The sequence below is a fragment of the Heterodontus francisci genome, chromosome 19, assembly GCF_036365525.1.
Source record: "Heterodontus francisci isolate sHetFra1 chromosome 19, sHetFra1.hap1, whole genome shotgun sequence".
Taxonomy (NCBI): domain Eukaryota; kingdom Metazoa; phylum Chordata; class Chondrichthyes; order Heterodontiformes; family Heterodontidae; genus Heterodontus; species Heterodontus francisci.
Window position 1 is genome coordinate 79,239,162 of NC_090389.1, and position 27,899 is coordinate 79,267,060.

Below are 27,899 nucleotides of genomic sequence, written 5' to 3' on the forward strand. Positions count from 1 at the left end.
GAGAATTGGTTAACAGACAGAAAACAGAGAGTAGGAATAAACAGGTCATTTTCAAGTTGGCCCAATCTGCTGGTCTCAGGCCCCTCCCATTTCTGCTGGCTCTTTCAAACCCAATCTGCAGCTTCAGTTCATTTTATGATCAATTGTTGAGCAGCGTTTAGCTCCATTTGTGGTAGTTGCGATCCCACAAGGATAAGTGCTTGGGCCCCAGCTATTAACAATCTATAGCAATGATTTGGATGTGGGGACCAAATGTAATATTTCCAAGTTTACTGATGACACAAAACTATGTGGGAATGTGAGTTGTGAGGAGGATGCAAAGAAGCTTCAAGGGGATTTAGACAGGCTAAGTGAATGGGCAGGAACATGGCCCATAGAATATAATGTGGAAAAATGTGAAGTTATCCACTTTGGTAGGAAAAATAGAAATGCAGAGTATTTCTTAAATGGTGAGAGATAAGGAAGTGTTCATGGCCAAAGGAACCTGGATGTCCTTGTTCATAAGTCACTGAAAGCTAACATGCAGATGCAGAAAGCAAATAGGAAGGCAAATGGTATGTTGGCCTATATTGCAAGTGGATTTGAATACAGGAGTAAAGAAGTCTTGCTACAGTTGTACAGAGCCTTGGTGAGACTGCACCAGGAGTATTGTGTACAGTTTTGGTCTCCTTACCTAAGGAAGGACATACTTGCCATAGAGGGAGTGCAATGAAGGTTCACCAGAATGATCCCTAGGATGGTGGGATTACCCTATGGGGAGAGATTAAGGAGACTGGGCCTGTATTCTCTAGAGTTTAGAAAAATGCGCAGTGGTCTCATTGAAGCATTCAAAATTCTTAACGGGGCTTGACAGGGTAGTTGCAGGAAGGATGTTTCCCCTGGCTGTGGGATCTAGAACCAGAGTACACAATCTCAGAATAAGAGGTAGGCCTTTTATGACCGAGATGAGGAGGAATTTCTTCACTCAAAGGGTGGTGAATCTTTGGAATTCCTTACCCCAGAGGACTATGGAGGCTCCTATGTTCCTATATGCTTTTTCTGCAAGCACTTCAGTATCCATCTTCAGGTGAATTCCATCCTTCCTCAGCTGATTCCTTCTGTCTCAGAGCTGGTCCAAATGTTCAAGGAATCTGAAATCCTCCCTCCTACACCATCGCTCAAGTCACACATTAATGGATATAATCTCTCCTGGCCTAACCTGCCCAATGTGTGGCCCAGGAGCAAAACTATCCTTGAGGTCTTGCTGTCTTCAGTCTTGGCCTTAATTCCTCATTCTGCCTCCACAAGACATCTATACTGCTGTTTCCTAAGCCAGTGGTTTCTACATGAGCCACATTTTCCAGAAACGCACTCTCCCTTTCCAAAAGGTTTTCCACCCGCTTCACCCATATCCTAGAGGGCTTCAGGCTACTGCCGAATGGATGATCCATCTCGGCCTCTTCCTGAGATTCCCACCATCTTAGAGGCCAGTCTTCAGCCAGTTTGATTCACTCCATGTGATACCAAGAAACCGCTGAGCACACTAGATATAGCAAAGGCCCTGCCCCAACAACAGCTATATTGCAGGACTCTAGAAGCTCGACACTATCCTAAACAAAGCAACATACTTTATTGACACCCCATCCACCACCTTAAACATTCACTGCCTCCACCACCAGAACATTGTGACTACAGTGTTTGCCATCTACAAGGTACACTGCAGTAACTCACCAAAGCTCCTTCAACCACACCTCTCAAAACTGCGACCTCTACTGCCTAGAAGAACAGGGGCAGCTGGCACATGGGAACACCACCAACTGCAATCTCCTCTCCAAGTCATGCACCACCCTAGCTTGGAAATACATCGCTGTTCCTTCACTGTCACTGGATCAACATCCTGGAACTCCCTCCCTAAGAGCACTGTGGGAGTACCTTCACCATGTGGACTGCAGTGGCTCAAGAAGGCAGCTCACCTCAAGGGTAATTAGGTTGAGCAATAAATTAGGTTGGCTTTGCCAGTGATGCACACATCCCATGAATGAATAAATAAGTTTTTATAAAAACCAGAGCAACAGGGAATCAACACACCATTTCTCCTACAGCTATAATATTCTCATCTGCTGCAGTTTTCTTTCTATCCAGAAAAAAATTTACTTATTTATAGCACCCTCCGTATCCTCAACATACGAATTAGGAGCAGAAGTAGGCCATTTGGCCCCTCCTAGCCTGTTCCACCATTCAATAAGATCATGGTTGATTTGTTTGTGTCTCGAATTCCACACTCCGCTCTACCCCTGATAACCTTAGATTCTTGTTCGGAAAGGGAATCAATCTACCTCCGCCTTAAAAATATTCAATGATCCCGCCGGCACCATCTTCTGAGGCAGAGTGTTCCAAAGTCGCACAACCCTCCTCCGAGAAAAAATTTCTGCTCATCTCTGTCCTAAAAGGGCGACCCCTAATTTTAAAACAGTGCCCCCTAGTTCTGGACTCACCCACAAGAGGAAACATCCTTTCCACATCCACCTTGTCAAGATCGTTCAGGATCTTATATACTTCCATCAAGTCTCCCCTCACTCTTCTAAACTCCAGTGAAAACAAACCCAGTCTGTCCACCTTTCCTCATAAGACAACCCGCTCATTCCAGGTATCAATCTAGTAAACCTCTTCTGAACCACCTCCAACGCATTTACATCCTTCCTTAAATAAGGAGACCAACTCCACACAGTATTCGAGATGTGGTCTCACTAATTCTCTGTATAATTGAAGCATAACATCCTTTTATTTTCAATTTCAAGACATTGCAAAGCATGTCACATCTAGTGAACTACTCTTGAAGTGTACACACTGTTGTAATGTACACAGGTACCTTGGTTCCTGTAGTTTATCATGTTTAATATACAATGAATAGTTTTAAGCAGAATGTCTATTTTGTATTTTCTTTTTCTGCTGTGGTGCAATAGTATTGGAAAGATTACAACACTTTATACATCTGGCCATGATGTTTTGCCTGAAGGTACAGTGTTACTTAAGTACAGAATGGAACAATAATCAAATTATTGTGTATATCTTTATTTATTAGTGGATTTTTACTACTTTTCTCTTCCTCCCAATAATAGAGTGCATCTGTAAATGAGTAGTCAATAAAAGGTAAAAGAAGTTTACGCTGTTGGCTCATTTGCTTGGCGGTATCACTGTCCTGTTCCATTGAAGCTTTTTTTTTCCCACTCCCCTGGTGAAATATCAATTAAATAGGCACAGCTCACTTTTGAAACTAGGAGTGGTAGTGTTTAAATTGCAGATTGCGAGATCACAAAGAACAATGTGTTCTCAGCACGCAGCAACGGCAGTTGCAGAACAAGTACTGTGGTTACTGACAGGGTCAGTGAGTGCTTTTTCTAGAACAGGGTACTTTATTTTGTTGCTAAATGTGCACCTATATTCAATTTACTTTTGTTAACAGTTTAAATATTGAATGTCCTAGATGCTGCACAATGATAGGTTGAGGAATTGAGCTCACAGTCTCGTGAAGGCAAATTTCTGATCTTGGCTGTGTTATTGGAGATAGGGAAAAGTCTTGGTCTTAACAGGAATGGAGAGAAAGTGACCCCTCCCATACCACTGTTACACATCTCCCAGTGGCCAGTAACAAGAGTAGCATTGCCAGATGTTAAAGAACATATGCCAGCCCAATGGGGAGGGCAGAGGCGCCTAAAGAAGGAAAAACTTAAGTAGCCATCTTTTAAATTCTCTGGATTTATATAATCTCTTGTGATTGCATAAATCACTATTTCTGTTTCTGTAATATGTGTACATAGAATTCTGAATATCCACGTACAGCATTCCATTATTTTATTGAAATATTTTCTCTGCAAAAATTAGTAGGCATATTAGTGGTAACAAAAATAGTTGGTTGGTGTAAGAACAAAACAGAAAGACTTCTAACAGGAAACTCACTAATAGAACAAAGCAAGTAGAAAATTGTTGTAAAAATAAAAGGTCAAGGTGAGCCTGGTATATGATTAGCAATGTTGGAATTTTGATACAGTAAACTGCTCAAACTTTAATCTTGGTTTACGACATAATTTGAGTCCTTGATAGTTGATGAGCTATATATAATGCAACTGCCCATAAACCTGTCACATTAATTACGCCTTCTCATCAGTGGCAAAAATTGAGTGGAAGTGCACACAGTGATTTCTAGCATATTAAGGATAGGTAATATCAAGTAGTGCATAAAAATAAAGACCGATTTAAAATATGAACTTAATTGGAGCAAGGTGCCTAAATTATAATTATTTCCAACCCTTTAACCACATTTTACAGGAACACTACACCAGGTCTTGACTCCCTATGTGTAACACCACAGAATTATGGACTGGTATTATAAATAAAACTGAAGATCAACTGTACTAAGACCCAAATTCTGTTCAGTTGTTAAACTCCCCAGCCTGATGCTGACAATCTCATTGCCAATGTGTCTTAACTAGTAGCACAGTGTCAGTGTTCTTTTCCGTATACTTGAATGTAATATCTTTTGTTCACTAGAAGCTCATGATCTTCTTGCAGGATTTAGATTTTTATGGAAAAGAATTGAAAATAAAAACTTCCTGTGATGAAAGTATCTATGAGACCCTAATAGTTAAAGAAATAACAAAAGCAATCCAATCATGTGGTTTTATGCAGGTCTGAGCTGCAATATCATATAGAATCATAAAATGATATGGCACAGAGCAGGCTATCCAGCCGATTGTATATGTGCATGCTATTGTAACAGGTATCCAATTAGGCCTATACCCCTGCAAAAAATTTCCTTTTTATGTATTTATCCATTTGAATCTGCTTCTACCACCTTTTCAGGCCATAACAACTCGTTGCATAAAAAAATTCTCCTCAGCTGCCCCTTGATTCTTTTGCCAATTCTCTTAAATCTTTAGATCTGGTCGATAATCAGTCAAGTGACAGGTAGAAGAATGTAAGCTGGAGTAAGGTGTACTTAACTGGCAGAAAGAATTTTTTTTTCTCCAATTCAAAATGAGTGACATGAAAGCACGGACAGCACTGCGTGCGATGAAGCTATTAACATCAAGCTTTTTAGAAGCCTGGCCAGTGAGAACAGGCCAACCCTATTTGGAACAACTGACAGAAAAATTTACCTTTAGCTTTTTTTCTTGTTAAATATTAAACTGTTTAATAGTTATTGCAGGCTCTTGGGGTGCAAGAGATCATTTTCAAAGCCTTGTAATGTACTACGTAGCTCATTGATCATTCAGCAGTTCAACCTAAATAATAAAAACACAGAAAAACCCTGAGCAATAATGCAAGTATTCCATAGCAGTGCTAATACTTCACTTATGTGCTGTTACCTGCTGGTGAAATTTTGTTGCAAATTAAATTTATTTGATGTGTTCTGTCAGCAAACTGGGAACATTTTTTGCTTTGATAATTCTATTGCATATGAATGTCTTAGTACGTTGTAATTGTATGAAATGGATATATAGTATCATTTGTATCTGGAGTTGACTGCGTTCAAGTGGTATGAAGTACCTTTGTAATTTATTACTAATAAGGGTTGATATATATTTGCATTTTCATGTGTCATTCAGTAGGCACCACTCCACATTTGTCTGAGGGAGAACTGTGTATTGCATTTAAAACTATTCAAATGGCTTCTTCACCCTCCCCCAAGAAGTAACATCTGAGCTCCATATTGGTAAAAGTTTTACCTTCTGAATTTTGCTTTTGGAAATTCCACTAAAAAATTAGGTGTGATAAGGTGACAACAGTTAACATGTACCCCAAATGTCCACTGGCCCACATTAAGGATTATCATAATCTGCAATGTTCTATATTAAGTGATGATCCATCAACGCCCTGAATAGTATGTGAACACAAAAGCAGAGGTTGTGACAGTATTAGGGATAAATGAGCTAATCGGATGCCTATTGTATGAGCGTGTTGCTCTGTAAATCTCAGACTTGCTAGTGGCTAAATCAGATTAATGCAGAGGCTTTGGAGACATCTGAAAAATGCTTACAGAGAAGGTTGCTATGGTCTTCTATTCTTTGGCAAGCTTGTGTAACAGTGAACTAATTTTTATTGTGTCCATCCAGAATCCTCACAACCCCAGAATTTAGGGTCAGCCCTGTGTATCCCTTAATGTTCAATTCAGATCAGTCCAGTTGTGTCCCATGGTTCAAAACACACAAAATATTTGCACAGCTGTTTAAAGAATTAATGTAAGAGGCTAACCAGACAATAATATCCAGAAAAAAATCAAAGCTATGATTTAGATATTTGCCCGAGGAATAAATTTGATAACTGAAATAGCACAATCTTTTACATATTGTTGATGTAAAACAATCTATGCAGAATTGGATGCAGCAGAGCTGTAAAATAATTGAAAACTTATTTGACTTTAATTTTGTGCACAAAATATTAAACCCTGCAATGTTGCTGCATCATTTAATTTTGTTGCAGGCTTGAAATATATCTGTTCCATAGATATATAGCAACAGAGATAGGCCATTCAGCCCCTCAAACTTGTTCCACCATTCACTGAGATCATGGTTGATCTGTATCTTAGCTCCATTTAGAACCATAGCACCAGAGAAAAGTTACAGCACAGAAGAAACATCATGTCTGTGCCGGCTGGAAAAAAACTAGCTGCCCAATCTAATCCCACCTTCCAGCACCTGGTCTGTAGCCTTGCAGGTTACAGCACTTCAGGTGCATGTCCAGGTACCTTTTAAATGTTGCCTGGTTTGGAGGGCTTGAGTTATAAAGAGAGATTGGATAGGCTGGGTCTGTTTTAAGCGAAGGAGGCTGAGAGGGGACATGTTAGAGGTATATAAAATTATGAGAGGCATAGATAGGGTAGATAGCCAGAGTCTGTTTCCCATGGTAGGGGTGACTAAAACTAGAGGGCATAGATTTAAGGTGAGAGGGAGGAGATTTAAAGGGGATCAAAGGGGTAAATTTTTCGTACAAAGAATAGTGGGTGTCTGGAATGAGCTGCCAGAGGAGGTGGTGGAGGCAGGAACAGTAGCAACATTTAAGAGGCATCTGGACAGGTACTTGAATGAGCCAGGCATAGAGGGATATGGAATTAATGCAGGCAGGTGGGATTGGTATAGATAGGCATTATGGTCGGCATGGACGCGGTGGGCTGAAGGGCCTGTGTCTGTGCTGTACGTATGACTCTAAATGAGTTGAGAGTTTCTGCGTCCACTACCGATCCAGGCAGTGAATTCCAGACACCCACCACCAAAGTTTTTCATCATGTCCCTTCTACTCCTTCTGCCAATCACCTTAAATCTGTGCCCCCTGGTAATTGACCTCTCCTGCAGGGGAAACAGGTCTTTCCTATCTACTCTATCCAGGCCCCTGATAATTTTGTACACCTCTGTTGAGTCACCCCTCAGCCTCCTCTGTTTCAAGGAAAATAACCCTAGCTGATCCAATCTTTCCTCCTCGTTGCAACTTTCAAGCCCTGGCAACATTATTGTAATTCTCCATTTACCTGTCTTGGCTCTATATCATTTATACCCTTGCCAGATCACTCACTCACTGTGAACAAACCTCTTCAAGACCATGCCAAAGGTTCCTGCATCAGCTTTTTAAAAATTTGTCTCATGGGTTTTGGGCATCGCTGGCTAGGCCAGCATTTGTTGCCCATCCTTAATTGCCCTTGAGAAGGTGGTGATGAGCTGCCTTATTGAACCACTGCAGTCCATCTGGTGCGGGTACGCCCACAGTGCTGGAAGGGAGTTCCATGATTTTGATCCAGCGACAGTGAAGGAACAGCAATATATTTCCAAGTCAGGATGGTGTGTGGCTTGGAGGGGAACTTGCAGATGGTGGTGTTCCCATGCATCTGCTGCCATGTCCTTCTAGGTGGAAGAGGTTGTGGATTTGTACGGTGCTGTCAAAGGAGGTGTGATGACTTGCCACAGTGCGTCTTCTATATGGTACACCCTGCTGCCACTGTGCGTCAGCGGTGCATGGGATGTTGATCAAGTGAGCTGCTTTGTCCTGGATGGTGTCGAGCTTCTTGAGTGTTTTTGGAGCCGCGCACAACCGGCAAGTGGAGAGTATTCCATCACACTTCTGACTCGTGTCTTCTAGATGGTGGGCAGGCTTTGGGGAGTCAGGAAGTGGGTTACTTGATGCAGAATTACCAACCTCTGACCTGCTCTTGTAGCCACAGTATGTATGTGGCTGCTCTATTTCAGTTTCAAGTCAATGGTAACCCCCAGGATGTTGATAGTGGGGGATTCAGCAATGTTAATGCTATTGAATGTCAAGGGGAGATGGTTAGATTCCCACTTGTTGAACATTGTCATTGTCTGGCACTTGTGTGGCGCAAATGTTGCTTGCCACTTATCAACCCATGCCTGAATGTTGTCCAGGTCTTGCTGCATTTGTTACAGACTGCTTCAGTATCTGAGCAGATGATACTGAACATCATACAATCATCAGTGAACATCCCCCCCTTTGACCTTATGATGGAGGGAAGGTCATTGATGAAGCAGCTGAAGATAATTGTGCCCTAGGACAGCTGGTAAGAGGTGTGCAAGGGGGGATGCTGCAGGTGACTGTCCTTCATTTCTTTCCATTTTGAGAACGGAACTTTTATGTTCTACACTCACCACAGAGACATCACTCGCGTGGGGAGCTCAGTGAATTTGCTAGATTGTACCTGAACCCTATTTCTCCATGATGCACCATTTTAGCATCTCGATATGCTATACAACATCAACCATTTCGATATCATGTATCTGCTGAAAATTTTACACACAAAGAGAAGCCTTGATGGTAGAATATGCACATAGAAATGTATTGTAACAATCAAATACGTGAAGGAAGATGAACCCAAAGAGTAACATTGTATGATCATATAATCAAGACCTGAGGTATTCTGGTGAGAAAGTGACCAGGATAGCACCTCGTGGAAGCTTTAGGAAAGGTCTTGGTCAAAAGATACATACTAGCAAGGGAAATTGGAGCAGGAGTAGACCACATGGCCCTCGAGCTTTGCTAGGCCATTCATTAAGATCTCGGATGATCTTTTATCTCAACTCCACTTTCCCACCCTATCTCCATGTCCTTTAATTGCCTGACAGCCCAAAACTCTGTCTATCTCAGCCTTGAATATGCTCAATGATGGAGCGTCCACAACCCTCTGGGGTAGAGAATTTCAAGGATTCACAACCCTCTGAGTGAAGAACACCCAAGTTTCTCTGAACATCAAGATTCAAAAGTTTCACTTTTTTTTAAATCAGCTTTTCTATTCTTACTACCAGACCCCTCACTTTCCCACGATACTCCATCTACCACCTTGTTGCACACTCACTTAACCTATTTATATCTCTTTGGAGCCTCTTTGTGTCCTCCTGACAGCTTACATTTCCACCTAGCTTTGTATCATCAGCAAACTTGCATACATTATTCTAGATCTCTTCATCTAAGTAATGAATATAGATTATTAATAGCGGAGACCCCAGCCCCGATCCTTAACAGCACTCCAACCTATCCCTACTCTATGCTCCCTCTTCGTTAACCAATCCTCCATCCATGCTAAATATTACCCCTACCTACATGAGCCTTAATCTTATTAACCTTTTGTGTGCTTTTTGGAAATCCAAGTATACTAAATCTACTGGCTCCCCATTATCTACCCTACTGGTTACATCCTCAAAAAGCTCTAATAAATTTGTCAAACATGATTTCCCTTTCGTAACACCATGTTTGATCATACTATGATTTTCTAAGGCATTAAGACTTCCTTACTAGTATTACTAAATACTAGTATAGGTTCTAGTATTTTCTCGAGGACTGATGTCAGGCCAACTGGCCTGTAGTTCCTTGTTTTCTCTCTCCCTCCTTGAATAGTGGTGTTACATTTACTTCCATTCCTCTGGGACTGTTCTATAATGTAGGAAATTTTGGAAAATCAACTATCCACTGTCTCTGCAGCCACCTCTTTTAGAACCCTAGGATGTAGGCCATCAGGCCCTAGGGATTGGCCGACTTTTAAGTTCTTTAAGTTTCTTCAATACTTTTTCGCTGGTGATATTAATTACATCAACTTTGAAATTAATGAATAATTCAACATTGGCAAGCTAGCCCCAACTGAAAGCTTTTTGAAAACAGAGGATGGCTGACAGTGGACTGAAATGAAACCTGACTCACCAAGGACTCGATCCGGACAAGCCCTGGGCCAGGAGGCAGACTGCTTCCACCATTGACCACCCATGGTGACAACTATGCAGCAAGACACAGGAAAATGAACAAATATACATGTGAGTAGTAATTAAATTGGATAAAGTAAGACCAGTACAAAGTTGTGTGACATTATGACATGGCTGAGGAAACTACTAGACTAGTTGCACAGTCTTCAACTTTTATAGTCAGCTAGAGGGAGGTATTGTAAAGGGTAAAACGGTAGCACAGGAGACTGATCACCTCCATGTGAGAGCCAAAGCCAAAAGGGAAATGGCAATAAGAAGGCACGTGTGACTGAGAAATGGAGAAGTTCTGTGTGACCAATCTGATCTCTGCTCTTAGCAGTGACCAGGGAAAAACCTAGCGAGGATGTGAGTTTTGTTCAGAAATAGACAATGACATAGTCTGGAACAGAGTAAAAACCTTTGAAATGAGGTAGGTCAGATGCAGTCAATAACTGCTACTGCTTCAGAGCATTTTAAAAATGATTGTGTAGGAGGAAGCAGGGATAATACTAGCAAAGTTAATATCAGGCCTTTCACTGCATACAAATGTTGTAAAATAATTCCTTTTTTAAAAAAAAAACCTGTGTTGGGCACTTGAGGTGTAACAAAAGATTAGGAAAAAAAGAAAGAAGTTAAAGGCCACAGCAAAATTTAACATTGCTGTGAGAAAGGAATGGTGTTTTCAGCATTTACTCTTTTTAATTAAAAAGTAAGAGCCTGCTGGATTCTGTCTTCAGTCTCTGAAAGTGTGTGAGTGTATGAAAGTTTGATGCTAGCTACAAAAACAAAGGAGGAACATCTTCAGTTGTTAGGTCAGTTGCTTAAATTGTTAAAAGTTGGGACTTTTATTCTTGGAGAAGAGAAGGCTGAGAGAAGATTTCAGAGGTATTGAAAATCACAAGGGGTCTGGACAGAGTAGATAGGGAAAAACTGTTCCCACTCCTGAAAGGATCAAAAACGAGAGGACACAGATTTAAGGTAATTGGCAAAAGAAGCAATGGCAACATGAGGAAAACCTTTTTTCACTTAGCGAGTGGTTAGGATCTGGAAAGTACTGCCAGAGTGTGTGTGATGGAGGCAGGTTCAATCGAGGCATTCAAAAGGGAATTAGATAGTTATCTGAAAAGGAAGAATGTGCATGGTTATGGGGAGAAGGCAGGGGAGTGGCACTAAGTGAATTGCTCACTTGGAGAGCCGGTGCACACATGATGGGTCTCATGGCCGCCTCCTGTGCTGTAACAATTCTGTGATCCTGTGATTCTGTAAAAGGTGGGGTACGGGGTGGGGTCGGTGGTGGAGGTCAGGTCTGGGAGACTACCTGGAAAGGTCTTTATGAAATCATGGATAAATTGGGAGAGACCAATCTGAAATTGGCCATTCAAAAACAGGGAAAGAAAATCCAGTACGTGTTATCAAGGTGATCAGTGTAAACCCGATCAATAGAAAGGTGCAGATACTGAACAAAGAATGGATGTCACATTTGGTCTTGTGTCCACAGGTAAATAATAGCCATGAATGTGGAGATGACATGTGGTAGGAGTAAAGGGAAATATATGTTGTGATGACAGAGTAGGAGCAAATGACATGATCTTTCTTGCAAACATAAGAATAGTATTAAAGCAAAAGAATACACAACAGAACCAAAAAAGAAGAAATCTACTTGTCCAGCCCAACACAATAATTCTAGCAGTAACAAACTGGAATCAGGAACTATATTATATAATGATGTGGGTTTTGAGATTGTACTGTTTGCGTTAAATATGAACACAAAAGCAAAATACCAAGGATGCTCGAAATCCTAAATAAAAACAGAAAATGCTGAAAACATTCACCAAGTCTGGCAGCATCTGTGGAGAGAAAAACAGAGTTAACATTTCAGGTCTGTGACCTTTCACCAGAACTGGAATGGGTTTTGAGCAAGTGAAAGGAGGAGGGTCGGAAGAAGAACAAAAGGGGGAAGGCCTTGATGGGTTGGAGGGTAGGAGAGATTAAATGATAAAAGATTTCATAGTGCAAGGCCAGAGGGAGTGGTAATGGGACAAGTAAAGAAACAAAAGATGTGCCTAATGGCGGTGTGAATGGCAGAATCCTGAATAGCTGCCATCAGAAAGTAAAGGAAATAAGAGAGAAATGAGAGGGGGAAAAGATGAAGACTTATCAGAGGCACTAGTATGGAATGTTGCATTGTCTAAACAGATGCAATGATGAGGGAGTAACTGGGGGAATGGAATAAAGTCCTTATAGGAAACGGGGTGTAAGGAAGTGCAATCAAGGTAGCTGTATGAGTCAGTGGGCTTATAGTGAAATAAAAGCAAAATACTGCGGATGCTGGAAATCTGAAATAAAAACAAGAAATGCTGGAACCACTCAGCAGGTCTGGCAGCATCTGTGAAAAGAGAAGCAGAGTTAATGTTTCGGGTCAGTGACCCTTCTTCGGAACTGACAAATATTAGAAAAGTCACAGGTTATAAGCAAGTGAGGTGGGGGTGGGGCAAGAGATAACAAAGGAGGTCTAGATTGGACCAGGCCACATAGCTGACCAAAAGGTCACGGAGCAAAGGCAAACAATATGTTAATGGTGTGTTGAAAGACAAAGCATTAGTACAGATTAGGTGTTAATATACTGAATATTGAACAGCAGCAAGTGCAAACCTAAAAAAAAAAGTGGGTAAGCAAACTGAACAGACTAAGATGAAATGAAATAAATGCAAAAAAAAAATTGTAAAGAATGTAAAAAAAAAAGGAAGAAAAAATGACTAAAAATGAAAGTAAAATGGGGGGCTGTCATGCTCTGAAATGATTGAACTCAATGTTCAGTCCGGCAGGCTGGAGTGTGCCTAATCGGTAAATGAGATGCTGTTCCTCGAGCTTGCGTTGATGTTCACTGGAACACTGCAGCAATCCCAGGACATAGATGTGAGCATGAGAGCAGGGGGGTGTGTTGAAATGGCAAGCAACCGGAAGCTCAGGGTCCTGCTTGCGGACTGAGCGGAGATGTTCTGCAAAGCGGTCACCCAGTCTGCGCTTGGTCTCCCCAATGTAGAGGAGACCACACTGTGAGCAGCGAATACAGTATACTACATTGAAAGAAGTACAAGTAAATCGCTGCTTCACCTGAAAGGAGTGTTTGGGGCCTGGGATAGTGAGGAGAGAGGAGGTAAATGGGCAGGTATTACACCTCCTGCGATTGCAGGGGAAGGTGCCCTGGGACGGGGACGAGGTGGTGGGGGTAATGGAGGAGTGGACCAGGGTGTCGCGGAGGGAACGATCCCTTCGGAATGCTGACAGGGGAAGGGATGGGAAGATGCGACTGGTAGTGGTATCACGCTGGAGGTGGCGGAAATGGCGGAGGATGATCCTTTGGATATGGAGGCTGATGGGGTGAAAAGTGAGGACAAGGGGAACCCTGTCACGGTTCTGGGAGCGAGGGGAAGGGGTGAGGGTAGAGGTGCGGGGAATGGGCCGGACATGGTTGAGGGCCCTGTCAACCACAGTGGGGGGAAATCCTCGGTTGAGGAAAAAGGAGGTCATATCAGAAGCACCGTCATGGAAGGTAGCATCATCAGAGCAGATGCGTCGGAGATGGAGAAACTGGGAGAACGGAATAGAGTCCTTACAGGAGGTAGGGTGTGAAGAAGTGTAGTCGAGGTAGCTGTGGGAGTCGGTGGGCTTATAATGGATATTAGTAGACAACCTATCCCCAGAGATGGAGACAGAGAAGTCAGGGAAGGGAAGTGTGAGAGATGGACCATGTAAAGGTGAGAGAAGGGTGGAAATTGGAAGCAAAGTTGATAAAGTTTTCCAGTTCGGGGCGGGAGCAGGAAGCGGCACCGATACAGTCATCAATGTACCGGAAAAAGAGTTGGGGGAGGGGGCCTGAGTAGGACTGGAACAAAGAATGCTCGACATATCCCACAAAAAGACAGGCATAACTAGGACCCATGCAGGTACCCATAGCGACACCTTTTACCTGAAGGAAGTGCGTGGAGTTGAAGGAGAAGTTGTTCAATGTGAGAACAAGTTCAGCCAGGCGGAGGAGGGTGGTGGTGAATGGGGACTGGTTGGGCCTCTGTTCCAGGAAGAAGCGGAGAGCCCTCAAACCATCCTGGTGGGGGATGGAGGTGCAGAGCGATTGGACGTCCATAGTGAAGAGGAGGCGGTTGGGACCAGGAAACTGGAAATTGTCAAAATGACGTAAGGCGTCAGAAGAGTCACGGATGTAGGTGGGAAGAGACTGGACCAGCAGAGAAAAGATAGAGTCTAGATAGGAAGAAATAAGTTCAGTGGGGCAGGAGCAGGCTGACACAATGGGTCTGCCGGGACAGTCCCGTTTGTGGATTTTGGGAAGGAGGTAGAAGCGGGCTGTCCGGGGTTGTGGACTATGAGGTTGGAAGCTGTAGAGGGAAGATCTCCAGAGGAGATGAGGTCAGTGACAGTCCTTTGGACGGTGGCTTGATGTTTGGTGGTGGGGTCATGGTCCAGAGGGAGGTAGGAAGAAGTGTCCATGAGTTGGCGTTGAGCTTCTGCAAGGTAGAGGTCGGTACGCCATACGACAACAGCACCACCCTTGTCTGCAGGTTTGATGACCATGTCGGGGTTAGACCTGAGAGAACGGAGTGCCTCAGGTTCAGAGGGGGACAGGTTAGAGTGAGTGAGGGGGGCAGAGAAATGAACATTGGTTGATAGCCTATCCTCAGAAATGGAGACTGAGAAGTCAAGGAAGGGAAGAGTCCGAGATGGACCACGTGAAGACAAGAGAAGGGTGGAAATTGGAAGCAAAGTTGGTGAAATTTTCCAGTTCAGGGTGAGAGCAGGAACAGTACCAATACAGTCATCACTGTATGGGAAAGGGGGGAGGGAGCCTGAGTGTGACTGGAACAAAGAATGTTCACATATCTTACAAAAAGGCAGGCAAAGCTAGGATCCATGCAGGTACCCATAGCAATACCTTTTATTTGGAGGAAGTGAGTGGAGTTGAAGGAGAAGTTGTTCAATGTGAAAACAAGTTCAGCCAGGCAGAGGAGGAGCAGCGGGGGTAGTGGATGGACACTGGTTTGGCCTGTATTCAAGGAAGAAGCAGAGGGCTCTAAGACTGTCCTGGTAGGGGATGGAGACGTAGAGGGATTGGACATCCATGGTGAAAAGGAGACCATTCAGGCCAGGAAACCGGAAACCCTTGAAGTGAAGGAGAGCATCGGAAGAATCATGGATGTAGGTGGGAAGAGGTTGGACAAGGGGAGAAAAAATAGTCAAGGTGGTGTTAAATATGGGCCTTGTTTATGGCATCAGAATTATATCAAGGAAGATATTCATTAATGGATAAAATGGTAGGAGAACTGGTAAAAGAATTGCTAGTGGAAAAACAGGAAACAGGAACCTAGAGCTGAGAAAGTTTAAGGGGTCTAAATCACAAAGGAACTGAGGATTCACAGAATGGCTAGAAATAGGAGCCGTTGTAGGGTTGGCAGGAGTAAATAGGATAGATATAAAAAGCAATTTGGAGCACGATGAGGTAATGAAGAGACAATCAAAGGATTATTGTCAAAAATGGTGAAATCCTGAGGGAGCATCAGAAAATGTTGTTGTCCACTGAGGAGTTAGTAAAGAATCTTGGAAAGATTCAAGATATGACAAGTGAAATAATACAGGCAAACAATTAGGGTAACCAGAGCCAAAATCCTACTAGAGGCTAAAGCCTGGCTACCCAACCTGGACCCAACTACATGTGTCGGGGTTGGGTCAAAATTCTGAATCCAGCATTCGGGCTCGGGTCGGGTTGGGCATTGCTTCCGGCAAATCACGGGATCAGGCTTACCCATGATTCCCCAGAACTCCAGTTGCAGGAATAGCCTGCTGCCAGACAGATGAAGGACATTCACGTCGGGTCAGGTTGGGTCGGGGGCAAAAAGAATTAAAGGGTTCTGGTCGGGTTCGGGTTGGCTGTGGTTGGATCGGGTTTTAATTTTATACCTGAGCCAGGCTTTACTAGAGGCATCTTGTACACCGTGTCTGCAATGAATATAATCCAGAAAGCACTAGACAATATAGAACATACCTATATCGCCTGTATACATGAACAGCAATTTGGGAACGAGGACCTTGATTATGATGGGATGCGCCAAATGGGAATTTCATTCTTGTCCTCGCCCTCATCGCTTAAGATGTCAAGATCATCATCGTAGTGGTATTGACATTACCCTTGCTAACAAAGAATGAAAGCCAGGCTTGGAAAGTATACCAGGTAGAGTCTTATAGAGTGACTGAAAACTTTGGAAGAGGCCTGATACACAAACAGTATGAGAAACATCCACACCATCTGATAAAGAACAATGGAAAATTTGGGTAGCACCAGTCATGGAGTGCTGCACCGATGGAGGGACAACTTGGGTCTGTAGTTGCAATATAGTATGTAACATACTACTCAGGCCTGCAGGTTCACAAATCAGTGAAGAATCACCCAATTGTAAGGTGCGTCAAGAACTCTTAGCGGGAGGATCGTGCTGTCTCCTTGTCAGCTGCTGTGAACTGATGAGTGAGCATTTCCTCAGTGTTTGGGAGCAGCTTCTGCTTCATCAGACATTCTCCTCCTAGTTTACCCTTCTGGGCCAGTAGGTGGCAGTGGGTGCAGAGAGCGCCAGGTTGAGACAGTTTCGGTGTCCGGAAGTCCCTTCGGGGATGGGAGCAGTGTCTTTGGTGGGCTCGGGTGGAGCCAGAGAGCCATGGGCAGAAGTGTGGACAGGAGAAGGAGTCGTCGGAGAGAGTGGCCTAAGACCTGCATTGGCAGCTGGGAAACGGTGCCGGCAAGGGGAATTTGGGCGTGCATCGAGCTACTAGCTACAAGCTACGGAGATCGAGAAGTCCTGATATGCTGAAGAGGCCTCTGGTGATCTGGATATCGAGGAATCTCTGGCTCATGGGTTCAAATGGAATTAGCAACAGCCTAACTTTTTTAAGTCCTAAACCCCCTTGTGAAGAGTGGGGATAAGAAGTCGAGAGAGAAAAGTTCAGGATCACAAGCCTGCATTCTTGTGTCCCATTGTTTAACAAACAAGTCTGCAACACTACTGATTCTAAACAAGGAATTGAACTCTCAACGTTTCTTCTGCTTCAGGGTGTCTAGCAACAGTCGGCCACTGTAATGAGTTTGTATCTTTAAGATAGTACACTCTTGAAGGAAAACCTGTCATGTTTGGTGCCAGTCTTGAAGAGGTTAACTGAAAGAATGGACATGATTAATGCAGTAGTCGTTATATACTTGGATTTTCAAAAGGCCTGGTAGGCTCATGTCCAAGGTTAGGACCTATGGAGTCAGGGGACAAATAGATGAATCAATTGCAATTTGGCTTAAAAAATAGAAGAGACTAAGGGTTAAAGGTAGTTATTTAGAAAGGAGGATTGTAGAAAGTGCTGTTCTTCAAGGCCCAGTGCTGGGACCACTGTTCATAATTTACATTAATAATTTGGATTTAGGAATAAGTAACTCGGTATCAAATTTGCAGATAATACCAAACTTGGGGGTCGGGGGGTGTGCGTTTTAGCTAACACTGCGGAAGAATGCAACATAATACACAAAGACATCAGAATACTTGCAAACTGGGCAGTTAAATGGCAAATGAACTTTAACATAGATAAATGTGAGGTGACGCACTTTGATCAGAAAGATGGAAACATCACCTGCACCTTAGAAAATAAGAAACTAAATGGGGGTAGAAGATACAGGTGAACAAATCATTAAAAGCAGCATTGAAGGTCAACAAAGCATTTAAAAATGCTAACAAAGAACTGAGATTTACTTCTAGAATTATAGAATTCAAAAGTAGTAAAGTCATGCTAAATTTGTATAGGACCCTGCTCAGACTGTACTCTTGAGTATTGTGCACTGTTCTGGTCTCCATACTATAAAAAGGACATAGAAGCACTAGAGCTAGTGCAAAAAAGATTTCAGAAAAAACATCTCTGAACTGAGATTAAAAAGACTTGCATTTATATAGTGTTTTTCATGACCACCGGATGTCTCAAAGCGCTTTACAGCCAATGAAATACTTTTGAAGTGTTGTCACTGTTGTAATATAGGAAACACGGCAGCCAATTTACACACAGCAAACTCCCACAAACAGCCATGTGATAATGACCACACAATCTGTTTTTGTGATGTTGATTGAGAGAAAAGTATTGGCCAGGACACCAAGGATATCTCCCCTGCTCTTTTCAAAATAGTGCCATAGGCTCTTTTACATCCGACCAAGCAGGCAGATGGGGCCTCGGTTTAACATCTCATCTGAGAGACAGCACTTCCAACAGTGTAGCACTCCCTCAGTGCTGCACTGGAGCAGCAACCTAAATTTTTGTGCTCCAGCCCTGGAGTGGGACTTGAACCCAGAGACTTGGATGCAAGAGTGCTACCAATGGAGCCACAGCTGACTGCAGATTACAGCTATCAGAAAAGATCAAATCGGTTGGGGCTTTTTTTTTTCTTTGGAAAAAAGGCATAGAGGTGGCTTGATGGAGGTCTTTAAAACTATGAATAGATTGTACAGAGTAGATTTGGAGAGAATGTTTCCACTTGTGGGAGAATCCAAAACTAGCAACCATAAATGCAAGATAGTTACTAATAAATCCAATAGGGAAATAAGAAATTTATCTATTCCGAGAGTGATTTGAATGTGGAATCTGCTACCACAGGAAGTGGTTGAGATAAATAGCTTAGATGCTTTTAAAAGGAAACTAGACAAGTACATAAGAAAGGGAATAGAAAGATCTGATCAAAAGGCTGAAATGAGGTAGATGGAATTGGAAGAGACTTGTGTGGAAGATAAATACCAGCACAGGTTAGTTGAGCAAGATGGCCTGTTTCTGTACTGTATATTCTATGTAACTGAACAAATTGCAAGGAAATCCAGGTGTGAAGTCCATTGTACTGGTTCTGCAGTGGAAAGGATATGGTACATCAGGCAATATGCAAAAAAAAAAGCTAACTGATGTAGGAGAAAGCGTAGGATTAGGTTGAGTCATACTCCATCAAGTGTGGGTGTCTCGAAAGGCCAACATTATGGCGCTAATGAAAATCCCCTAACATCGTAGGAGGGATTTTCGGGATGTTACATAGGAATTGCTGAATGTAAAAAAAAAATGTTTAATTAATCTTCTACTATCCTGGGAGTAGCATAATACAACATGGAGATGTTGAGTATTCATAGCAATCGATTTCTATCTATCAGTCTACAACCGTCCCAGACACAAGATTAGTAATATCCTAGTGTTGGATAGATTTTGTTCCAATTTGCGCACAGCAAAGACCTACAAACAACAATGTGATTATGACCAGATAATCTATTATTGGTATTTGTTGAGGATTAAACATAGGTCAGGGCACTGCAGAGAACTCACCTCCCCTTCTTCAAAATAGTGCCATGAAATCTTTTAGCTGAGAGGGCAGATTGGGCCTCTGTTTAACGTCTCATCAAAAAAATCAGCACCTCTAGAGTGCCAGCCTAGCGTCTGTGCTCAAATTTCTGCAGGGGGGATTTGAACCTACAACTTTCTGACTCTGAGGCAAGAGTGCTCGCACTGATCCACAGCTGACACCTACAGCATGAATGAACAGGTGGGAGACCAACAACAAAAACTTGCATTTACGTAGTATCTTTAACATAACAAAACATCCCAAGGCACTTAGCAAGAGCATTTGTCAATTTAAAAAAAATTGACACTGAGCCACAGAAGGAGATATCAGGACAAATGACCCAAAAGCTTGGTCTAAGAGGTAAGTTTGAAGGAGTATCTTAAAGGAGGAGAGAGAGGGGGAGAGGTTCGGGGAAAGAATTCTGGAGCTTAGGCACAGCTGCCAATGGTGGAGCAAGTAAAATTGGGGATGCACAAGAGGCCAGAATTCAAAGAATACAGGGATCTCAAAGGCTTGTAGCGATGGGGAGAGGTGAGGCCAATGAGGGATTTGAAAACAAGGATAAGGATTTTAAATTTCAGGCATATCTGACTTGGAGCCAGTATAGGTCAGCAAGCACAAGGGTCTTGACTGAACAAGGCTTCATGCGAGTTAGGATATGAACAGCAGAGTTTTAGATGAGCGCAAGTTATGGAGGGTGGAAGATGGGAGGCCGGGCAGGAAAGCATTGGAATAGTCAAGTCTAACAAATGCATAAGTGAGGGTCTCAGCGACAGATGAGCTGAGGCAGGGTCTGAGTCGGGCAGTGTTACGGAAGTGGAAGTAGATAGTCTTAGTGATGGAGTGGATATATGGTCGGAAGCTCATCTCTGGATCAAATACAATACCAGAGCTGAGAATAGTCTGGCTCAGCTTCAGACTGTTTTCAGGAATGGAAATGGTGATCAAAGAAAGGGGTTTGTGGTGGGGAGCAAAGATGATGATTTCAGTCTTGCCAATATTTAGCTGGAGGAAATTTCTGCTTATCCAATATTGGTTGTCGGGCAAACAATGTAATGAGTCAGAGACTGTTAAGGAGCCAAGAGAGGTGGTGGTGAGCTTGAGCTGAGTGTTGTCAGTCTACATGTGAAACATGATATGATTTCAGATGATATTACGATGGGCAGTATGTAGATGAGAAATAGAAGGGGCCCAAGGATAGATCAATGGGGGACTCGAGAGGTAATGGTGCAGGAGTGGGAAGAGAAGCCATTGCATGTGATCCTCTGGCTACAATTCAGTAAGTAAAAATGGAACCATGCAAGGCACTTCAATTTAGCTGGATGATAGAGGAGAGGCAGCAGAGGAAGATGGTTGGTCAGCTGTGTCAAAAGATTGAAAAACAGTGAGAAGAATGAGGAAAGATTTTTTACCATGGTCACAGTTAGAATAAAATGTAATTTGTTAGTTTGAGGGCAATTTTAGTAGTCGTGGGGTGGAAACCTAATTGGAGGCATTCAAACATGAAATTGCAGGAAAGATGAGCACGAATTTGGGAGGCGACAACATGTCGGATTTGGGAGGTTGGAAATGAGGTGGTAGTTTGCAAGGACAGAGGGGTCAAGGGTTTTATTTTTGAGCAGAGGGGTTAAGAAAGCAGATTTTAAGGGAAGAGGGACAGTACCTGAGGAAAGGGAGTCATTAACAACATCAGCTAACATGGGGGCCAGGAAGGGAAGTTGGGTGATCAACAGTTTGGGAATAGGGTCGAGGGGGCAGGAGGTGGGTCTCGGGGACAAGACAAACTCAGAGAGAACAAGGCAGCAGATGGGATCAAATCTAGAGAAAGATGTGAGTTCAGGGCTAGGACAGGGAACATTCGGGGAAGTTTGGCCTGATGGGTTAGGGGAAGGGAGGGAAACAGACCATCTCGATCTTTGCAACAAAAAACAAATCCCTAAACTTTTCTCGCCTTTTATTGAAGGTGAGAGTGGAGAAGGCATGGGAGGATGATATAAGAAGACAGTTTGTGGTGGAGAGGAGAAGCAGGGGATTATCTTTGCATTCTCTGATCTTCGAATAATGAGCAGTTTTAGCAATGGAGAGCAGAACCTTATAGTGCTTTATGTGGTCTAGCCAGACCTGGCATCGATGGTTAAGCCAATTGTCTGCCACAGAGGCTCAAATCTGCCTCCATCCTATGAGTTAAGGGAGCAGCGATGAGGGGTATACCAGGGGAATGACTAGGGTGACAGAGAGACTAACTGTCAGTAGAGAATTGGAATATTTGAGTCTGGAGGTGACAAAGGCACATATCCGGGTTTCAGCAGAATATGGGCTGACGCAGGGTTAAGATTTTACTGTGGTCAAAGTTGGTGTTGACGATAAGGATATGAGTTTGAAAGCTCAGCTCAACTCGAGGTCACGTATGATGCCAAGGTTGTGAATGGTCTGATTTGAGTTTAAAATAATGTCCAGGTATGGGTGTAATCTGTGACAAGTGTGCGGAGTTTCTGACGGTGGCCGAAGAAGATAGTTCAGCCTTCTGAACTGTTTAACAAGAGAAAATTGTGGCTCATCCGGGTCTGAATGTTGGACAAGCAGTCTGACAACATAGAGGCTGTAGAAAGGTGAGACACATGGTGAAGCTGGACGTTATTAGCAAACATGTGGAAACTGACCTGTGTATTCAGTTGGCATCGCCAACTGGCAGCATATAGAAGTAAATCATAAGATACATAAGCTATCAACCATAAAACGTTGATCTTTTTACTCATGGTATTTCGCATCTGACAAACAAAACCAGCTGTACTTAGGATGGTTTTATATTGGAGCAGCATAGAATGGGCTCTCAAAGTATTAAGTAGACAATCTCTGCTGTGTCATCACAGAATGGGTCCAAGCAGATTCCAATTGCTTTCCAACAGGCAAAGAAGGAAACTGGAATGTAAATATCTGATAGGAGGAACTTCTCGTTTTAATCTTCATTTCCCTTTCTGTGGAGACCCACCATTTTTGATGTCCTATGTGCTGGGAGTATCTCTGTTGACATCATTGCCAGTTCTACTGAGACTTCCTCAGACTGGCAATCTAGCTAATCCTTGTCCCTGATTAAAGTTCAATGCCAATCTAGAACTCTTGCTATGAGTGCATTACAGTAATTCTGTATCTTTTTGTATTGAGCTTTTGAAATTAACAAATTTGACAAATATATATGCAAATAAATAAAAGACAAACAGTTCAAAATCCTTGGGATAATGTTTACTTTTATTCATGTTTTAAATCAGTTTTAGTAAAATATAACCTTTTAATCTAAATATTTCATTATGACAAAAGGTTATGTTGCTTGAAATGGACCTTAGTCTACTTGCGTTTCTTCTGTTTTTTCCCCCCATTTTAGGCAGGGAGATAAATGCTTATTTCTATCTCTGATTTCAAAGCTATGTTTCAGTCATTGGAAATTGCTCTTTCAAAATAATCTTGACAGCTTGAGAACAACAACAACTTTCTTTATATACCATCTTTAACATAATAAAACTTCCCAAGGAGCTTCACAGAAGCATTATAAAACAAAGTATGACACCAAGCCACAAAAGGAGATATTAAGTTAGATGACCAAAAGCTTGGTCAAAGAGGTAGATTTTAAGGAGTATCTTAAAGAAGGTAAGCTAGGCAGAGAGGTGTAGGGAGGGTATTCCAGAGCTTAGGGCCTAGGCAACTGAAGATGTGGCCACCAATGGTGGAACAATTAAAATCAGAGATGCATAAGGGGCCAGAATTAGAGCAGCGCTGATATCTTGGAGGATTGTGGGGCTGGAGGAGATTACAGAGATAGGGAGGAGGTGAGGCCATGGAGGGATTTGAAAACAAGGATGAGAAATTTAAAATCAAGAAGTTGCTTGACCGGGAGCCAATGTAGGTCAGCGAGCACAGGGGCAACAGGGGAATGGGTCTTGGTGCAAGTTAAGACACAGCAGCAGAGTTTTGGATGACCTCAAATTTACAGAGAGTAGCATGTGGGAGTCCCTCCAGGAGTGCATTGTAATAGTCAAGTCTAGAGGCAGCAAAGGCATGAATGTGGGTTTCAGCAGCAGATGAGCTGAGATGGGCGAAGTCAGACAATGTTACGGAGATGGAAATAGGTGCTCTTAGTGCTGACACGAATATGTGGTTGGAAGCTCATCTCGGGGTCAAATGTGACACCAAGGTTGCAAATAGACGGGCTTGATCTCAGATTTGTTGCCAGGGAGAGGGATTGAATCAGTAGCTAGGGAACGGAGTTTGGAGCAGGGACCGAAAACAGTGGCTTAAGTATTCCTAATATTAATTGGATGAAATTTTTGCTCATCCAGATAAGCAGTCATTTCCCAAAGGCAATTTAAATTTTCTGATGCACTCTGCCAGCATCCCATCCTCCAACCTCCATAAACCTCAGCTCCTCCAAAACTCTGCTGCCAGTATCCTATCCCACACCATGGCCCAATCACCCATCAGCCTTGTGTTCACAGATCTACATTGGCTCGCAGTTCCCCCAAAGCCTCAAATTTGAAATTCTCAACCCTCGTGTCCATATCACTTCATGGCCTCATCCCTCTCGATCTCCGTAATCATCTCCAGTCCGACACCCCTCTGAGAACCCTGCATTCCTCTAACTCTGTCCTTTTGAGTATCTCAAAATCCCTTTGCTCAACCGTTGATGGCTATGCCTTCAGCCAGCTAGGCCCTAAACTCTGGAATTCCCTCCCTAAACTTCACTGTCTCACCACCTCGCTTTCCTTCTTTAAGACCTACCTTAAAATCCACCTCATTGATCAAGCTTTTAGTCACATTTCCTAATTTCACTCTTTGTCACGGTGTCGATTTTCATCTCATTATCCGTCTGTGAAGTACCTTGGAAATATTTTTCTACATGGAAGGTACTATATAAATGCAGGTTGATGCAGTTGGTACAAAACAAGAACTATGTTTGTTGTGTCTCTATTAATTAAAATATAATACCAAACCATAAGCCTGAATGAGCTGCATGCTGTACAGCTAGGTAAAATATATATATCATAAACGATCACTTGAGCTCTTCCTGTAAGCAATGGCCTTGCCATTCCCAGCTAAATTTGGGGATTATGTTCACCCACGTTGGTATCAGGTTCTCCTGATCACATGTGCACACAGTGTCTAATACTGGAGTCTTACAGAACATCAGTGCTTTACTGTGCACTTCACAGTTTCCACAACACAGACTGACGTAGTAAAATAGTCTCCATAAAGCTTAAATTGGTTGTCAAGTTTGCTGGGAAGAGCAGTTTGTGGGGTTTTGTTTAATCAACATGTTTCTGGTTCTCCTAGCTACGAGGGAATTGAAGGACTTCTTTGCAAAGGCTCGCAATGGATCTATTCGCATTATGAAGGTCATCATCAAAGATGGTGAGTTTTGTCTGTTTTTCTGCATTAAACTTTCTATACTGTGACCAAATATTCAACTGTAATTAAAGATTTGAATGTGTGTATTCCTTTGTGGAAAAAATCTCCACTTATGCTATATTTATATAGATTGGGATTTTGTATATGAAGTACAGTAAAAGGACAGAACTCATGTTGAAGTTTAAAAAGCTACTATGTAGGCCTTTGAGTCAAATTTTACACACATTCAGGTACTTTTCACTGAGTTAGATTTAAGTGCACCTTTTTAAGCAGTTTGGTGTATTTTTAGAAAAAAAATGTTTTTTTTTTGCATGTCACACATATGCATTACCCTCACCTAAACTCTCAGGTTAGCAATAGCTTTTCATGCTCCTTCTGACAGGTTACTTTATAATACTATATCTTAGTTTTCTCTCTCCAATGCATAAACCTCACTGAGAAATAAAGGATACATAAGTATGAAATAAGTCTTTGATTCTTCATCTCTGATTAGATGAAAGTTTGATTACAGTAGAGATTATTTAATATGATTGATTGAGAGATGGTCCTTTACTTCTGGAAGCTGTATTCATATCTAGTAAAGACTCTTGGAATTAACGTCTCTCTCTGATGCTATAAGTGTTCTAAGTGAAATATGTTTGAGCACTGTCACCCACGGCCCCAGTAAGTTGCAGCTCACAGGATAAAACTACCACAATTAGAATATAAATGGGAACAAGTGGTCAGTCTCACTTAGGATGGCTAATTGGAAAAGGCGAATGTTGTACCAGTGCAACAAGGGAGTGCTGCTCTGACAATGTAAAGGCATATTGTTGGATACGGTGCAAAGTGGATAGTTTACTCGAGATCTATTTAACCCATGATAAACTTGACTTGTGAGTACTTGATCAGACACCTGCAACTCAGTCAACACAAAATACACTTTTTTTAGGAAAAGATTACATCTGATTTCTTAAAGGGGCTTCATTTTCAAGTATTGCTATGTTCCCATATAACATCCATTCTCTAATTTCATGATGGAGTTTTCTTAGTGATGAGGAGGAATTGCAATTGCTGAAAATTCAGCAAATAAATATAAATGTAATTGGCAAAATAAATTGGTATTTGGCAAGTTGGCATTCCTTGTTAGAAAAACTGATGGAATACCATGTATATGAAGCTCAAATTCTGTTTGTTAACTTTTGGGGGGAAAAAATCATACACACTTGTCTTTTTTTTTTAAATATGTACCAAATGGTGTAACATGTTCACCAATGTGTTGTCAGGATCTGGATTCACAACTCCCCAAACACTCAGTTCTCTCTGTGAACAATCCAAGCAATTTTCTATTAATCACCCACTCCCACCCTCTTATGAAAGTGAGGGGAAATTGGGGTATAACTCACCCTGAGTCATTTGTGTCATCTTCTGGTGACGAGTTAAAGTGGCATTGACAGATGCCTCGACCAGTTCACCAATTTACTTATCATCAAAGGGATATAGTGCAGGGAGAAGTCTAAAAAGGGTGAGTGAAATCAAGGTCCAATATGTCTTTAAAATTTACTTCTCTGTGATCAATTAACTTATCTGAATGCAGATATTTTTGATTGATATAAATAGATAACCTGAATCTGGTTATTGCATCTCTAAATTTTAGAAGATATTTTTCTGTTAATTAATGCCTAATTTGTTGGTACAGTGCACTGAAAAACAGATTAAGAACGGTATGTGCTATAGGAATTTTTTCCTGTGGTGAAATAGCTGTATGAAGCAACTCAGAATTGGGAGGGGGTGGGGGGGTACTGAACATGTAGTGATGTCAGGTGACTTGAGCCCGACATGATGGGACTTGTCACCTTGCTGTGAAAGTGATGACAGCTGCAGGCTGAGCTTAAAATAGTGCATGCAGCTAATGGGTTTGGCTGGACTGGTCTCAGCTGATAGAACAGCATCATGAGTTTGCTACAAAGAATGAAAACATGCTATTGGTACTGAAGAAAATGCTACACCGTGCACAAGAAAAGCGTGGATAAAATATCAATTACAGTGATAGTGTGCATACAAGCTTGCATATAATGCATTTGGATACAGTTGTCTTGTTTAATATAGAATTCACCACTTCTCAATTATAATATGGTTCTCAGTAGTCCAGCATCTTGGCCATTCTGTTGTGCCATTTGCACTTAGTCACATTTTCCCAAGTTGTGGAAGATGCTGTTAATTCTCAAATTTATCCATCAGCTTGAAAATTTAGGGCTACTATAGTTTTTGACATGTCCATCCCACCTGTAGTCTTGTTGCCTACATTATACACCTCTAGAATCTGCCATTGAAGGCTTAGATGAACTATCTGTTGTTGCCTTGAACATTTTCAAAGCTGTTGACTGGGTCTGGTACTGTGCATTTACCACCACCATGACTTCTCACCAAAACTATATTACTGCCTGTCTAGTTTCCTCTCACTTTGTTGTATCTATGTTGCATTTGATGGCACATCCTTTGACTCCTTATCCACAAACTCACTGATTCCCACAGGTCTCTCCTCTCTGCCTCCTCCTTCACATCACTAATCTCCAACCATATCCACACTCTTGCTGATAAATTCACTCTAAATTCAATTTCTTTCAGATCAAATGTCCTCTCACAGCTCAAAGCCTTCAGTCCTCTTGTAATGCTATGGCAAAATCATGACATCTTAGCCTTCTCCACACCCATCAACAGGCCAATCTTATTCCTTTTGATTCTTCTAAGACATGGTTTCTTAATGTCTCTCAAGTCTAATCAATAGCTATCATTTCTTGACTTAGAAGGCTCCAAGCATCAATTGACATTCTTTAGTGCCCAGCACCTCTCTTGCTCTCTACAGCTTTCTATGAAACCCATATTCATCCAACTCTGCTTTCATATCT

The 27,899-nt window shown here is 42.2% G+C and overlaps 1 protein-coding gene across 1 annotated transcript in view; it reads left to right on the plus strand.

Moving 5' to 3' along the window:
• Nucleotides 1-27,899, plus strand: part of twf2 (twinfilin-2) — a 152,921-nt gene that overhangs the window by 7,569 nt on the left and 117,453 nt on the right. The window contains exon 2 of the mRNA XM_068052070.1: nucleotides 24,937-25,014. Coding sequence (XP_067908171.1) covers nucleotides 24,937-25,014 — 78 coding nt within the window. The remainder of the gene's footprint in view (nucleotides 1-24,936; nucleotides 25,015-27,899) is intronic.